Raw genomic sequence first — 13,294 nt, 5'->3', positions numbered from 1 at the left:
AATACGGGGAGACTTTCACACGTTTTGAGTTGTGTTTTGTTGTTGTCGGTTGTCTTCAGTCCGTTTTGGCGGCCCACGTCTCGTGGTCTCTCTCCCGGACCCCGAAGACCCCTGCCCACTCGTTGGACTTGTAGTACCCTGGAGGAGAGACAGTGGACTGTTAGGGGACATTTTCTGTGACACAAGAGAATTGGCATCCCTATTTTGTGCATGTTTATAGCCAAACCATCTTTTTCTATTTTTCTTTTGAAAATGGCAGATCTACAAGCTCGCGACGCGTTGTGAGCTTGTAGATCGGCAATTTTCGCTATTCATTGTACAACAAATTGTATAGGGTTAAAATAGTTAAGCCAACAGTACATTGATACGAGCGTGTATTAAAAGTGTATGTTCCGTCATTAATAATGGATACTTTAAAACTGTACTTAAAGCTACACCCTTTTTGTCTGAATAAAATGTTATTTTGATCAATCTGTATGGTAGAGTATGTTAATTCAATATAACTAACACCACTGCTGTGATTGTATTTGGTCTCAGATCCTGCAAGTCTGGTGGGACCTCTACTGGTTGACAGGTGGTACTGCCGGGAGGTCAACATCCAATTTCTCCCCAGAGTAAACGGATGTGCTCTATTGGCTCAGTGGTACAAATGTCACTGTGTCAGCACTTAAGCAGTGGGACCAGGGTTTGAATCCCCTTGTAGGAACGTTAAGTACATAGTGCAGCTTTAAATCAGCAGGTTCTAAGTAAAAAGGAAATGATGTTCTATTATTTGCCCTCAAAACTTAAATCTTTTATTTTCACTATTTCTGAACTTTTCTTTGTCGCATTCCTAAGCCAATAAAAAAAGTCACTTTGGGGGTGAACTATCCCTTTAAGCTTTTTGCTCTTTCATAATCGATTAAACTGATTAGTTTGATTAATTGTTGCACCTCTACATAACACAAAGGACATTAGGGGGAGAACCGCATGCATGTTTCATACCTTCTAGAATGGATGGGAACCTTCTGTTCATGGTGCTTCTGAAATCTGTGGCAGAGGAGACAGTGGGAGCTCTCAGTGTACAGTATATGTTGTCAATTGAGGTCTATTAAAATTAACGATTCCGGTTCCTTAAAGGGATAGTTCACCCCCAAAATGATTTTTTTTCTATCGATTAGTCACCCCATGGAGACTTGAATTCATGGATATTTTTTTGTTTTTGTCGCATTCCTAAGCCAATAATTTGACGATCGGCAGCGGTTCCGGTAGGAGACACAAAGTCTCCTGTGTCTCCTACCGGAACCGCTGCCTACCGGTCCACTGGTCATCAAATTATTGGCTTAGGAATGAGACAAAAACAAAAAAATATCCAAGTATTCAAGTCTCCATGGGGTGACTAATTGAGGTAAACTATCCCTTTAATGATTCCCTTAGAGTTCAATCATAGAGTATTGTATATGTTACAGGGTGAATGGAGAACCTAGCCTGGTAAACCCTCCCTCCGGAAATCTCAATTCTATTTGATTCCTGGAGTGAGTCTGGCATGAACCGCCTCTCTGCAATATTGGCTGTGTATGCCAAACGGCCGCGCCTATCAGCGTCGTCGCTCATTGTTCTGTGATTGACAGCTTACGTTGGCCAATCAGGTGGCGAGTTCGAGTGAGCCCAAAACACGAACGGCAGCCATCTTTTTCTTGTGCGGCCAATTCTCCGCTATTTTTTTACTTCAAAAAGCTCTCTAACTTCTATTTTGAGGCACGGAATTTACTTATAAGATATCGTTTGGATAGAATTTAGTTGTTTAACTTCATATATGTGGTCAATTAATCATGACAAAGCCTATTTAAAAAAAAATAATTAGAGAACCGGTAGGGGCGGGCAGTGACACCATTGTACCCGAAAAAGGCAACCCATTTTGGGTATGGCTGTCTCAAAAGTCCCGTCGCGTCACATTAAGACTGGTGAACTGCTGATTGGCTGAAGGGGAAAAATTATCATTGGCTGAAGGGGTTGTCAGTCAACGGTATTACTCCCGCCCAACTCCAGCACAGCCAATATTGCAGACAGGCGGATCAGGCCAGACTCACTCCTGAAATGAAATGGAATTGAGATTTCCGGAGGGAGGGTTTACCAGGCTATGGAGAACCAGGGTGATTGAAGAAGGCTCGCTTGTTTTTACCACCCACCCAGCAATTGTGTAGAAGGAACACTAGAGGGAGCCACACGCCAGGCTTGTGCACAAGCATATATGGCCGCGACCACACACACACACAGTCACACACACGCGCGCACGCACACGCGCACACGCTCATGCTTTCAATGGACTGTTAAGATACTTTTATTGTGTTCTGCTGGCTTTTGTTTTAGTTTCTCCCTGACACACACACACACACACACACACACACACACACACACACACACACACACACACACACACACACACACACACACACACACACACACACACACACACACACACACACACACACACACAGTGATCCATGAAAAGAACTATTCTGTCCCTATCGGTTTACAACTCAAACGGCGCTGAGTCGACAAGTGGAGCATCGGCCGGGTCAGCGCGGGCACTCGCGCCTGGAGGCGCGAGGGCGCGCTTCCTCGGCCTCAAGCTCCACTTGTCGGCGCGCCTCCGTCGTGGACAAGCGCGTGCGTGTGCACGCGTGTTCAGCGTTCCCCTAGCGTAGCTTCCTGGTTGCTATGTGGGGGGGAACAACAAAAGACAGGTCCCCGTCGGCACATCAAAGCCCCGCCTCTCCGCGTTCTCCTTCTCCTCCTCGGAGGAGGAGGACGGTTTATTTCGCGAGGAGGAACTCCTCCTCGCGAAATAAACCGTCCTCCTTCTCAGAAGGAGGACGGTTTATTTCGCGAGGAGGAGCTCCTCCTCGCCTCACGTAATAAACCCCCGCCTCGCAGTGCCGCGTCCTCCTTCTCCTCCTCCTCCTCGCGAGCCTCGCTAATAAACCCTGTCTCGAAAAGCCCCGCATCGCCCCGAAGCCCCGTGCCTAAAAACAAGCGCTCTGTCTTCAATCACCCTGGCTCTCCAAACACCCTGTGACATATACATACGGTATTATTGTAGTGGTTCTCAAAGTGAGGTAGATCCTCACCCTGTGGGGGTCCCTGAGGGGGTTCCTTCCTAATGGACCCTTACAGGAGTCTACAAATGGAACCAAATGGTCCCGTTGAAATTAAGTTTGAGAAGTGGTTCTCAAACTTTTCCAAGCCCCAAAATATGTATTTGGCCGCGGACCCCCATCTCAAAAATATTGTTCCAGGGAACCCCTCCCCCCAGAAGCAAAGATTTGAGTTACAAATGTTCGCTTTAAAAAAATCTACATTTTTGCACACATTTTCACGATTTCTCAAAAATAGCAGATCTACAAGCTCATAGCGCAGTACCGTGAGCTTGTAGATCTGCAATTTTTGAATAGCTAAAGAATAAAATAATAGTTAAAGTGGTTAAAATGATTGTGACGCTATATTAACTAGTTTGGCTGGGGGACCCCACTGGTACCGCCCCCAGACCCCACTTTGAGAACCAAATGGTATAGCGGACGACGTAAAGTCCCACATAACCAGCTCTGACAAGTGTGATTAAAAACTGGTTCCGGGAAAACGGTTCCAAAAATGTTGGAATCCCAATCTCTAATTATTGCTTCCTAGTAAACATGTTAATATAGGGCAGGCTCTATGCACAATAGCCATATTGGAAAGAAATTGGGGCTCTTCCTTCCTTACTTCCTTCACAGGTCTTAACAATGATACTAATTAAGGCTCTGTTCCATTCTGGTCAAACAGAGTCAGGGTGTTGATATAGTGCATGTTGGCTCACTGGAAACACTCTGCTACACCAGTGGATCTCAAAGTGTCCTTGAGGGGGTTTCAAATGGCCCATTATGGGTCTGTAACTCTGAGAGTGTACAAATGGAACCCAATGGACCCCGTAAGGGTCCATTGGGTTATGGTGGTCCTTGAAATTAAAACGTTTAAGAACCACTGTGCCACAATAAATGGAACAGAGCCTTCATTGGTAATACATGTGAAGGAAGTAAGGAAGAGGCCCAATTTCTTTCCAATATATATAGCCTATTTTTCTACCTTGACTGGTGTTCATCATGTGGAACAGACCGTACGCTCCAAACACCCCCAGCAGCTCCACAACGATCACTCCTTTAAACAGCTTCTTGGCCAAGGGCTCCAGTGGTTTGGGAGGCATCTCTGGAGCACACACACACACACACACACACACACATCAAACACATGTCAAATGTGTGTATAAAGCATTGGTTCTCAAAGTAGGGTTGGGGGGGGGTACCAGGGGGTACCCAGCAAAATGAGTTAATTTTGCATGTGAGCTTGTAAATCCGCTATTTTCAAAAATATTCAAGCAAAAATGTTTAACATTTGGAATATCTTTAAAACATTTTAACACAAATCTTGTATGGGGGGTCCCTGGCACCAAATATTTTCAGATGAGGGTCCGCGGCCAAATGCATATCAATTTGGGGGTCCTTGACAAGAAAAAGTTTGAGAACTAGAGGTTACGAATGTAACCCCGGTTTTAGTAGGTTCGGAGTTTACTACTCACTATGGGATATCAGCGCCCTCAGGCGATGAGACAGAGCAACACACACGCTCCCGGTGCCAATACTGATTGGCTAAGGGTATGTCACGAGTCCGGAAGACCCGGGAGTATAAAGCTCCCTCGTGACGTAGGCTCTTCCTCTTAACATTCTCCTCTCTGCATGCCAAATGCGCACAGAAAGGGGTGTCTGGTGAGTAGTAAACTCCGAACCTACTAAAACCGGGGTTACATTCGTAACCTCTAGTTTTACCACGGTTCTCCGTTTACTACTCACTATGGGATTCATAAACCCCCCTTGAGGTAATGAGCCACACAACCCTGACAACCCCGCACGCCCCTCAGCTCCTAGGTCACGTCCCCCCCGGACGTGACCTAAGACCCCCAGGCCATAGGTCCACGACCTCACGGCCCCTGGGCGCCCCCCCAGCCCACCGGGCTGGGGTGCGGGATAGATAACAAGAGTAGGCCCTGACAGACTCTAGAGTCTGCCCTATTTACTAACAGGCAGACACAGTCCGCCTCATAATAATGAGGAGCAGGGCCCTATCCCCAAGACACAGCCCTGCTGGTCCCAAGGAAACCTAAAGAGGAAGTCGGAAGATATGGAGAAAAGGCCCCAAGCCTACTCCCTATCCTCCACTGACCTGGAGGCAGCAGCCACACCCAGGACAGCGTGCGCCATTGATGGCGCCGCCACGTCCAGACTGTAAAAGGCCGCAAAAGTCGACGGCGACGACCAATTTGCAGCCGCACAAATCTCCTGGATCGAAGCTCCCTTGTAGAGAGCCCAGGACGTAGCCATGCCTCTAGTAGAGTGGGCCCTCAGACCCCCCGGGACAGGGACACCACTACTCACATAAGCCAGCTTAATGGCATCACGGATCCATCTAGAAAGCGTCGCTTTGGTGACCGCCTTCCTCTGAACCCCCACGCCAAAAGAGACAAAGAGTTGTGTCGATGAGCGACTGGCCGCCGTCCTCTGGCAATAGAGCTTCAAGCTCTCACCGGGCAGAGGCAATGTAACCGCCTGTCCTCCGCCGAAGCGAAGGGAGGCGGATGAAAAGCCACCAATTCAACCGGATCTGGGGCCACCACCCCGGTCTTTGTAACGAACGCCAGGTTTGGTTTAAGCAAAACCTTCCTGTCGTTGTTCAGAAATTTTTTAGACTAATGACCTTCAGGTCCATAGACTCAAAAGGCTCGAACGGGTGACGGCACAGTGCCTCCAGCACCACCGTCAACTCCCAGACTGGGAACAGTGGCCTGTTGACCGGTCTAGCCCTTCTGGCGCCGTTCATAAATCGGCGCACGAAGTTATGCTGACCCACCGTCTTGCCATCGTCGAAACCTAGGTGGCAAGCCGAAATGGCAGCCAAATACACTTTCACCGTCGAGAAGGATAAACCCTGATTTAGCCTTCCCTGCAGAAAGTAAGAATGCTACACATCGAGGCCTGGAAAGCCACCACCACTGGTGACTGTTCCAACCCCCATCTGACCTCGTAAGCATTCCTCGTGGACACGGCCCTTGCGCCCTGGATGGTAGCCATCACGTCAGGGGGAAGGCCACACGAGCTCAAATTCACCCTCTCATGGGCCAGACCCATAGGTCTAGGTCCTGAGGGCGTCCCCCCTCCCTGCCGCAGCAAGTCCCTGCCGACAAGGAGGGCCCAAGGCACGTCGTGAAGGAGAGGAGCTTATCTCCTGACCTCTACGTGTCCCATGCTGGGGCCACCAGCAACATCAACAACCCTCGGAGCCTGACCCTCCCCCACATGGGGAGGATCAGCTCTATTGGTGGGAAAGCATAAAGCAGTTCGTTCAGGAGGCTCGGCACCTGGAACGCCTGAATGGACGCGAGACGTGAGTCGCATCACAGCGCCATCTCGCACGCCAATCCGTCCAACACCAGGGAGGCCAAACCTTCCTGCTTGTTGACATAGCACATGGTCGCGGTGTTGTATGTTCTGATTGAGACAGAACAACCCGGAAACCGAGCACCGAACTGTTTGAGAGCGAGGAAAAACCCCGTGAGGCTGGCGTCCGTGGTGATGACCTTCTGTGATATCACAGCGCCTATACTGACCCCCTGGGACAGAAAAGCCACCTGCGACCACGATCCGAGTGTCTCCACGACACCCTGGAAACACCACCACTTGCTGAAAGCCTGAGGTGAGTGGGATCCGAAGAGCCCGCTGCCACCTCTATACAGGTCTCATGTAGAACCTGCCCAAGCGGATTAGGTGAATGACTGAAGCCATGAGACTCACCGCCTGCATGCTTAGTTTGTAAGTGACTTGACGCCCTACGCGAAAAGACCACAAGCTAAGACGCTGTCTAACCTGCCCTTGGACAGCCGCGTTCTGAGCGTGTTCGAGTCCAGCGAGATCCCCCAGAAGGTGGTCCGCTGAGATGGAACCAGAACGCTCTTCTGGACGTTGATTGTGAACATAGCGACGTCAGGTGGGAGAGGGCCACGGCCGTGTGCCGTGCCACCTCCTCCTCTGAGCCAGCAATTAACCAGTCGTCGAAGTTAAGTCGACAGACCGATCCCCTGTCGCCGCAGTGGAGCTATGGCCGCATTGGTACACTGCACGAGCACTCGCAGGCTCAATGACATACCAAAGGGAAAAACCGTGTACTCGTACACTCCCCTTTGTAGCCGAAGTGCAGGAATTCTCTGTGTGGAGGCCAGACTGGAACGTGAGGCAAGCAACCTAGAGGTTGATGCCCGCCCATCAGTGCCCCTGATGTACCGTTTTGCAACAGCTTTTACGGTCGTCAACCAAGAAATGGATACTTGTTGAGGCCCTTCAGATTCAGAAAGGGCCGTACGCCCCCCCCCCTTTTTCTCACCAGAAAAAGCTTTGAACAGAAACCCAGTCGGTTCTGATTCGTAGATATTTCTCTGGTAACGCTCATGCTCAAGAGAGAGAGAGAGAACCTTCTCTCTTAGAGCCGTGGCTGCTTTTATCTTCCGCATGAGAGAGACACACTCGTCTGACATAGGAAGTAACACAAGGCATGTGGAAAACACACCAGTTCAACCACAATGTGTTGTTGTTGTTCAGGGGAGCCTGGCCAGTACAACCACAGTGTGTCACTGCCGTACTGAGCTTAACCAGTAAACACAGTGCAACGCTGATGTACTGGGATAAAAACAGATTCGGATTGCAACCCTCCCAAAAGCTGCTCACCGAGCGAGCGAGTCGGGAGGGGGCGCTGCTGTTATCAGTCCCGTGGGCAACGTGCACATTTCCACGGGGACCGATGACGTCGCCACGTGGTCCAGCGGACTCGTACTGTGGCGTTCATTAGAGACCGTTAGTGTCTGCCATGCTGTGAAACAGGCCTGTCAGGCAAAAAAGGCTCATAGAGGAGGCCATCGACGCCCAGGGACCCCCTGGGACCCCTAGCGTCGTGACCTCCTGACCGGGGCCGGATTACGTGCTTGTGTATTTTAAGACATTTTTAATGGAACAAAATAAAGCACAGAGACAGTGTAAAACAACATAAAAAGTTTAACATACTCTTATGAAAACCCTTTATGTGTGTCTCAAAGCACTCAATGAACCTGAGCCTCCATCGTGGTAGTGTAGACAAAGGGCTAACTAGCTTAGTTTGTAAGCTTAGCCTGGTCTAGTCTAGCCTAGCTACAGGTCGCTTTTAGCCTTTAGCTGCTACCTGTAGCTGTTTGGCTAACCAAGAACGAAGGAGAACTATGCCCACCGCAGCGTTGTTTTAGGGGACTGGCTAAGCGCTGCACCAAAACAACACTGCTCTTTAACTGTGTCGATGTTAGTGAGGCTAGTCAGCCGCTAAGTGAAACAACATCAGCCTGACTCTATGGGCTCATAGAGGAGGCCTTCGACGCCCAGGGACCCCCTGGGACCCCTAGCGTCGTGACCTCCTGGCCGGGGCTGGATAATGTGCTTGTGTATTTTAGTACATTTTTAATGCAACAAAATAAAGCACAAAGACAGTGTAAAACAACATAAACAGTTTAACATACTCTTATGAAAACCCTTTATGTTTAATTGTCTCAAGGCACCCAGTGAACCTGAGCCTCCATCGTGGTAGTGTAGACAAAGGGCTAACTAGCTTAGCCTGTAAGCTTAGCCTGGTCTAGTCTAGCCTAGCTACAGGTCGCCTTTAGCCTTTAGCTGCTACCTGTAGTTGTTTGGCTAACCAAGAACGAAGGAGAGCTATGGCCACCACGTGTTGTTTTAGGGGACTGTCTAAGCACTGCACCAAAACAACACTGCTCTTTAACTGTGTCGATGTTAGTGAGGCTAGTCAGCCACTAAGTGAAAACAACAGCATCCTGACTGGAGGCTATGCCAACCTAGCATACCATAGCTAGTAATAGTCACGGCTAACTCACCAAGAGTGAAGCGACGTTGACATCCGTTTCCATGGAAACAGGTGACGTCGACACCTAACCCACGGGGCCCGTGCAAGCGTGGGGGTCACGTGACTGAGTACGGAAGCATTCCACGCTGCTCCCTTGTGTTTACAAAGTCCGTCGCCATCTTGTCTAGGCTTCTTGGCCTGGCTAAAGGAAGCGACGGAGCCACCTCCACCGAAGGAAGCACTCTGTCGCCCTCCAGAGGCTGGCGTGACACGGTGCTTGGCAGGTTGTAAATATTGGGGTGACCTTCGACCCGCGCCGCCATCTTGCAAACCTTCCTTCCCACAGTGGGCCTCTGGCGCCCTCTGCCGGATGGATGGTAGAATTGGAAAATTTTTGGCGTGACCCATGTACACTGGCATATAGAATTAGCAATGGGTTTATTACCTTTGTCTTGTTCATATCATGCACAGTATTCATCCCAGCAGCGTTTGGAAAGTCACCAAGGGACTTTCCAAGCGCTTTGGGCTTATAAGGGGTGGTTATCAACACGGGGACCACCTAGTGATCCCTATGCATCGATGCACCCCGACAGTTGTCGAAAACAGGCAGAGAAGTATCCCATTATTGTCTATCATGCTGTGAAGGCAGGCCTGATAGGCACAATGGGCTTATAGAGGAGGGCATCGACGCCCGGGGACCCCCAGGGACCCCTAGCGTCGTGACCTCCTGACCGGGGCTGGATAGTGTGCTTGTGTATTTTGGGAAATTTTAATGGAACAGAATAAAACACAGAACAGTGGAAACAGCATAAACAGTTCAACATACTCTTATGAAAACCCTTTATGCGTCTCAAAGCACCCGATTGTAGCCTCGTTTTTCGTGGTACAGACGCCGGCTCTGAAGAGGCTAACGAGCTGGTGTTGTCCTAGCAAGCTAAGCTAGAACAGCGCTGCTAACAACCTGTTGCTTAGTGAGGCTAGCCATTCGTTGAAACCAGCCGCCACAGGTTCGAGGATCTCTTCCTCGGTGGCTGCGGGAGGTTCTCCCCGTCCGGGGCTCGTCGTGGACACCTCCTGGGTGTCCTGGTACGACGGGAGCTCCAGGAAATCTTCCCCGTCCTCCGCCATGTCGTCATCGTGAAGAGCCATCGACTCCTCGCTGGCAGGGGGGAGGGAGGGCCGCTGCTAGCATGCTGCGGTGGGGACAAGCCCCCATCGCAGCAGCAGCGGCGGGAGGTGGCGTCAGCGTCGTGGACGCTTGACGCTCTAGTCTTGGCATCGGCACCGGTGGGGGTCCCATGAGCCGGGGGGCCGCTCGTGCTGCCCGACTGGGGTCCCCGGTCCGGTGGCGATGGAGGTCTCACCGTTATCTCGTCTAGTCCAGCCGACCAGGGTCCTAGCCCTGACGAGCCGAGCGTCAAGTTGAGAAACGGTTAACCTCGTGCAGTTAGGGCACGCATCTGTCTCACCCGGGTGGGTCCTGGCGCAGAACGCGTGATCGACCCCCAAGCAGTGGAAGAAGACGCGGTGGGGGTCGTCTGCGGCGATGAGGGGGTCGCATTCCGCGACCCCGCAACTCCTCGGTGGTTCCATCTTGGTCCTCGGTCTGGGAAAACAACAGGCTAAAGCCTAGCCACTAGCCAGTAGCGTAGCCTAGTAGCTGCTAGTATTAGCCTAGCCACTGAATGAATGAATGAGCTAGTAGCTGCTAACCGGTGTTAGCAGCTAACCGGCTTTTTCAGCTAACCGGCTTTTCCAGAACAGACCAAGAAATAAGGAAAACTGAGAGGATAGGTAAATAAATAAATACTTAATAATAAGTTCCGGGAGAAAACTTATTTGCAAGGATTTTCCCGTGGGGATATACTCCGTATTCCCGCGTTGGGTTAAAGTTGAAAATTTCTTGCTTTGTTGTGTGTGAATTTCTGCGCATTCGCTTGCAGAGTGGAGAAAAGAGGAAGAGCCTACGTCACGAGGGAGCTTTATACTCCCGGGTCTTCCGGACTCGTGACATACCCTTAGCCAATCAGTATTGGCACCGGGAGCGTGTGTGTTGCTCTGTCTCATCGCCTGAGGGCGCTGATATCCCATAGTGAGTAGTAAACGGAGAACCGTGGTAAAACCACTGGTATAAAAGAGCTGTGTGTGTACATCATAATAAAACAGCATGTAAAATGTGTAACAGACAGTAAACAACATTAACTCAAGAGAATTAAAACAACATTAGAAAACACCAATAAACAAGAAAGAAGGTTAAAAAAAAAAAAACGAGGGGCATCATGGAAAGCAGTCCAAACCAGTGGTTCCCAAACTGGGTGTTGGGACCCCAAATTATTTTTTGGAGGGGGGGGGGGCCAGATGATAAACTTAATGTGTGTGCAACAATGTTTTCTCGCTCAGTGTATACATTTCGTATTATTATCATTATAATGTAGTATTATTATCATTATTGTTATTTTTATTATTATCATATCATCATAATATATATATATTTTTTAATGATTGCAGATTGCAAATTAAAATCACTAAAGATAATGTCAGAATGCATAATGTCAGAATGCATAATGTCAGAATGCATGATGTCAGAATGCTTCTATAATACAAGGTCACTATATTATGTGAGCTTACAAGAACAAACAGTTGCACAAACACAACAACGTGTCCTTTAAACGTTTAAGGTGTAAAAACAAACACACAAGCCTACCTTCCGTTCAGTTCACAACAAACGCAACAAAACAACGAACAAATATAATTTTTATAGAGAAACGTTCTGTTGTTTGGAACCTAACACAGCGCCTGCATCATTGGTGTGTTTTACAGTGAGTAGTAGTACTTCCGCAGTACGGATGCTCGGCAGGGTCACACCTTTGGTCACGCCATAGACTGTACAAAGGGAAGCTCCGTTCCGTGAGCAACGATAGGACATCCGGTTTTTGAGCTTTGATTGATGTAGTTTATTTAGAAAGACATGAGAATAGTACATGACAGTACATAACAGTACATGGAAGTACAAATTCACAATACAAGGTCTACTAAACTGGAAACCCTCATTAAGCACTAAGCTTGTTTAAGATGAGAACCCCATGCAACAATAAGGTTTCCGGTTGCCTTCAAAATAAAATTACGAATTTGTAATGTTTTTTAAAAGACACAAATCTATTTTAAAAATACATTTATGATGTATGTCTTTTAAATGGCGCATACTAGAACACTTCTAAGTGTCAATTTTCTTTTTAAAGACACAAATGTATTTTAAAAATATATTTATGATGTATGTCTTTTTAAATGGCTTATACTAGCTCACTTCCAAGTGCTAGGTTGTTCCTGATTTAAACTGGCTATTGATCCCCATTAAATGTGCACTTAGCACAGTTTCTGATCCTGTTTTGCACTGTTTTGCACTTTAACTGGATATTACATAATTACATACAGTATTGTTTTTGTATTGTTTGTCCATTATTGTAATAATGCTGCCTCTAGGCCAGGTCACTCTAGGAAAATTATCATGATATAATATTGTTTATTGCAGAAGCAAGTAAACAGTGATAAAAGCAACAACAAAATATGCTACAAATAATAATAGTAGATAGTGCAGGTGAGATTTAAAAAATAAAGCAAGGGGGGTTTATAAAGTTGATCTCACCTATTTAAAAACTAAAATACAATACAAATAAGAATGTATTCAGAAAAATTGCGTGTGTGTGTGTGTGTGTGTGTGTGTGTGTGTGTGTGAGAACTGTTCCATAACTGAGCGCCCCTGAACTTGATAGAAAATTGATACAGACCAGTAGTAGAGAATGTTGGTGAACATTGAGAGATAATTTGTAAAAAATAAAAAATAAAAGTGGCAGGCCGTCCAGTGCGGCCAGAGGTAAGAAAAGAAAGTGCCTTTTTCAGACAGTGAACACTGGACAGGCGCCGGCTGACGATGCCAACACTTCTGACATACGCACATGTGCGGGGACACCTCCCCTACAACGCCACACTCTCCGCTAAGCGGCACAGGTGTAGAAAAAAGTGGGGCGGACCGTCCAGTGAGGTCAGAGGCCCGAAAAGTGCCGTTTTCAGACAATAGTGGACACTGGACAGGAGACGGTTCTTGGTGCCAGCACTTCTGAGGTATGCACGCGTTCGGGGAGACCCCCTCTACACCGCCACACTCTCCGCTAAGCGGGAGAGGTGTATTTTGAAAAGTGGCGGGCCGTCCAGTGAGGTCAGGGGTCAGAAAAGGGCCATTTTCAGACAATAGTGTATACAAATTGGACACTGGACAGGAGACGGTGCTTAGTGCCAGTACTTCTGAGGTACGCACGCGTTCGGGGAGACCCCCTCTACACCGCCACACTCTCCGCTA

General features: G+C 48.4%; 1 protein-coding gene across 1 annotated transcript; it reads right to left on the bottom strand.

Moving 5' to 3' along the window:
* Positions 1 to 7: 7 nt before the first annotated feature.
* LOC308103939 (protein CEBPZOS-like) lies at positions 8 to 11,765 on the bottom strand. Its single transcript, XM_080454153.1, has 4 exons — positions 11,645 to 11,765; positions 4,102 to 4,221; positions 985 to 1,029; positions 8 to 138 (listed from the first exon to the last, which is right to left on the bottom strand). Exons 2-4 carry the CDS (start codon positions 4,217 to 4,219, stop codon positions 56 to 58), a joined length of 246 nt encoding a protein of 81 aa, XP_080310279.1. The 5' UTR covers positions 4,220 to 4,221; positions 11,645 to 11,765; the 3' UTR covers positions 8 to 55.
* Positions 11,766 to 13,294: the final 1,529 nt, after the last annotated feature.

This window comes from Gymnoscopelus braueri (assembly GCF_963280865.1).
Source record: "Gymnoscopelus braueri genome assembly, chromosome: 16".
NCBI lineage: Eukaryota > Metazoa > Chordata > Actinopteri > Myctophiformes > Myctophidae > Gymnoscopelus > Gymnoscopelus braueri.
Note: the sequence above shows the minus strand (reverse complement) of the source record. Positions and strands in the feature narration are given on the sequence as shown.

Bases quoted from the DNA above. Each gene is read 5' to 3' on its own strand.
- LOC308103939 (XM_080454153.1), bottom strand. From the start codon at position 4,219: ATGCCTCCCAAACCACTGGAGCCCTTGGCCAAGAAGCTGTTTAAAGGA. The intron at 1,030-4,101 runs GTAGAAAAATAG...CCTCTGCCACAG, and splicing joins CATGATGAACACCAGTCAAG to ATTTCAGAAGCACCATGAAC. The intron at 139-984 runs GTATGAAACATG...TCTCTCCTCCAG, and splicing joins GTTCCCATCCATTCTAGAAG to GGTACTACAAGTCCAACGAG.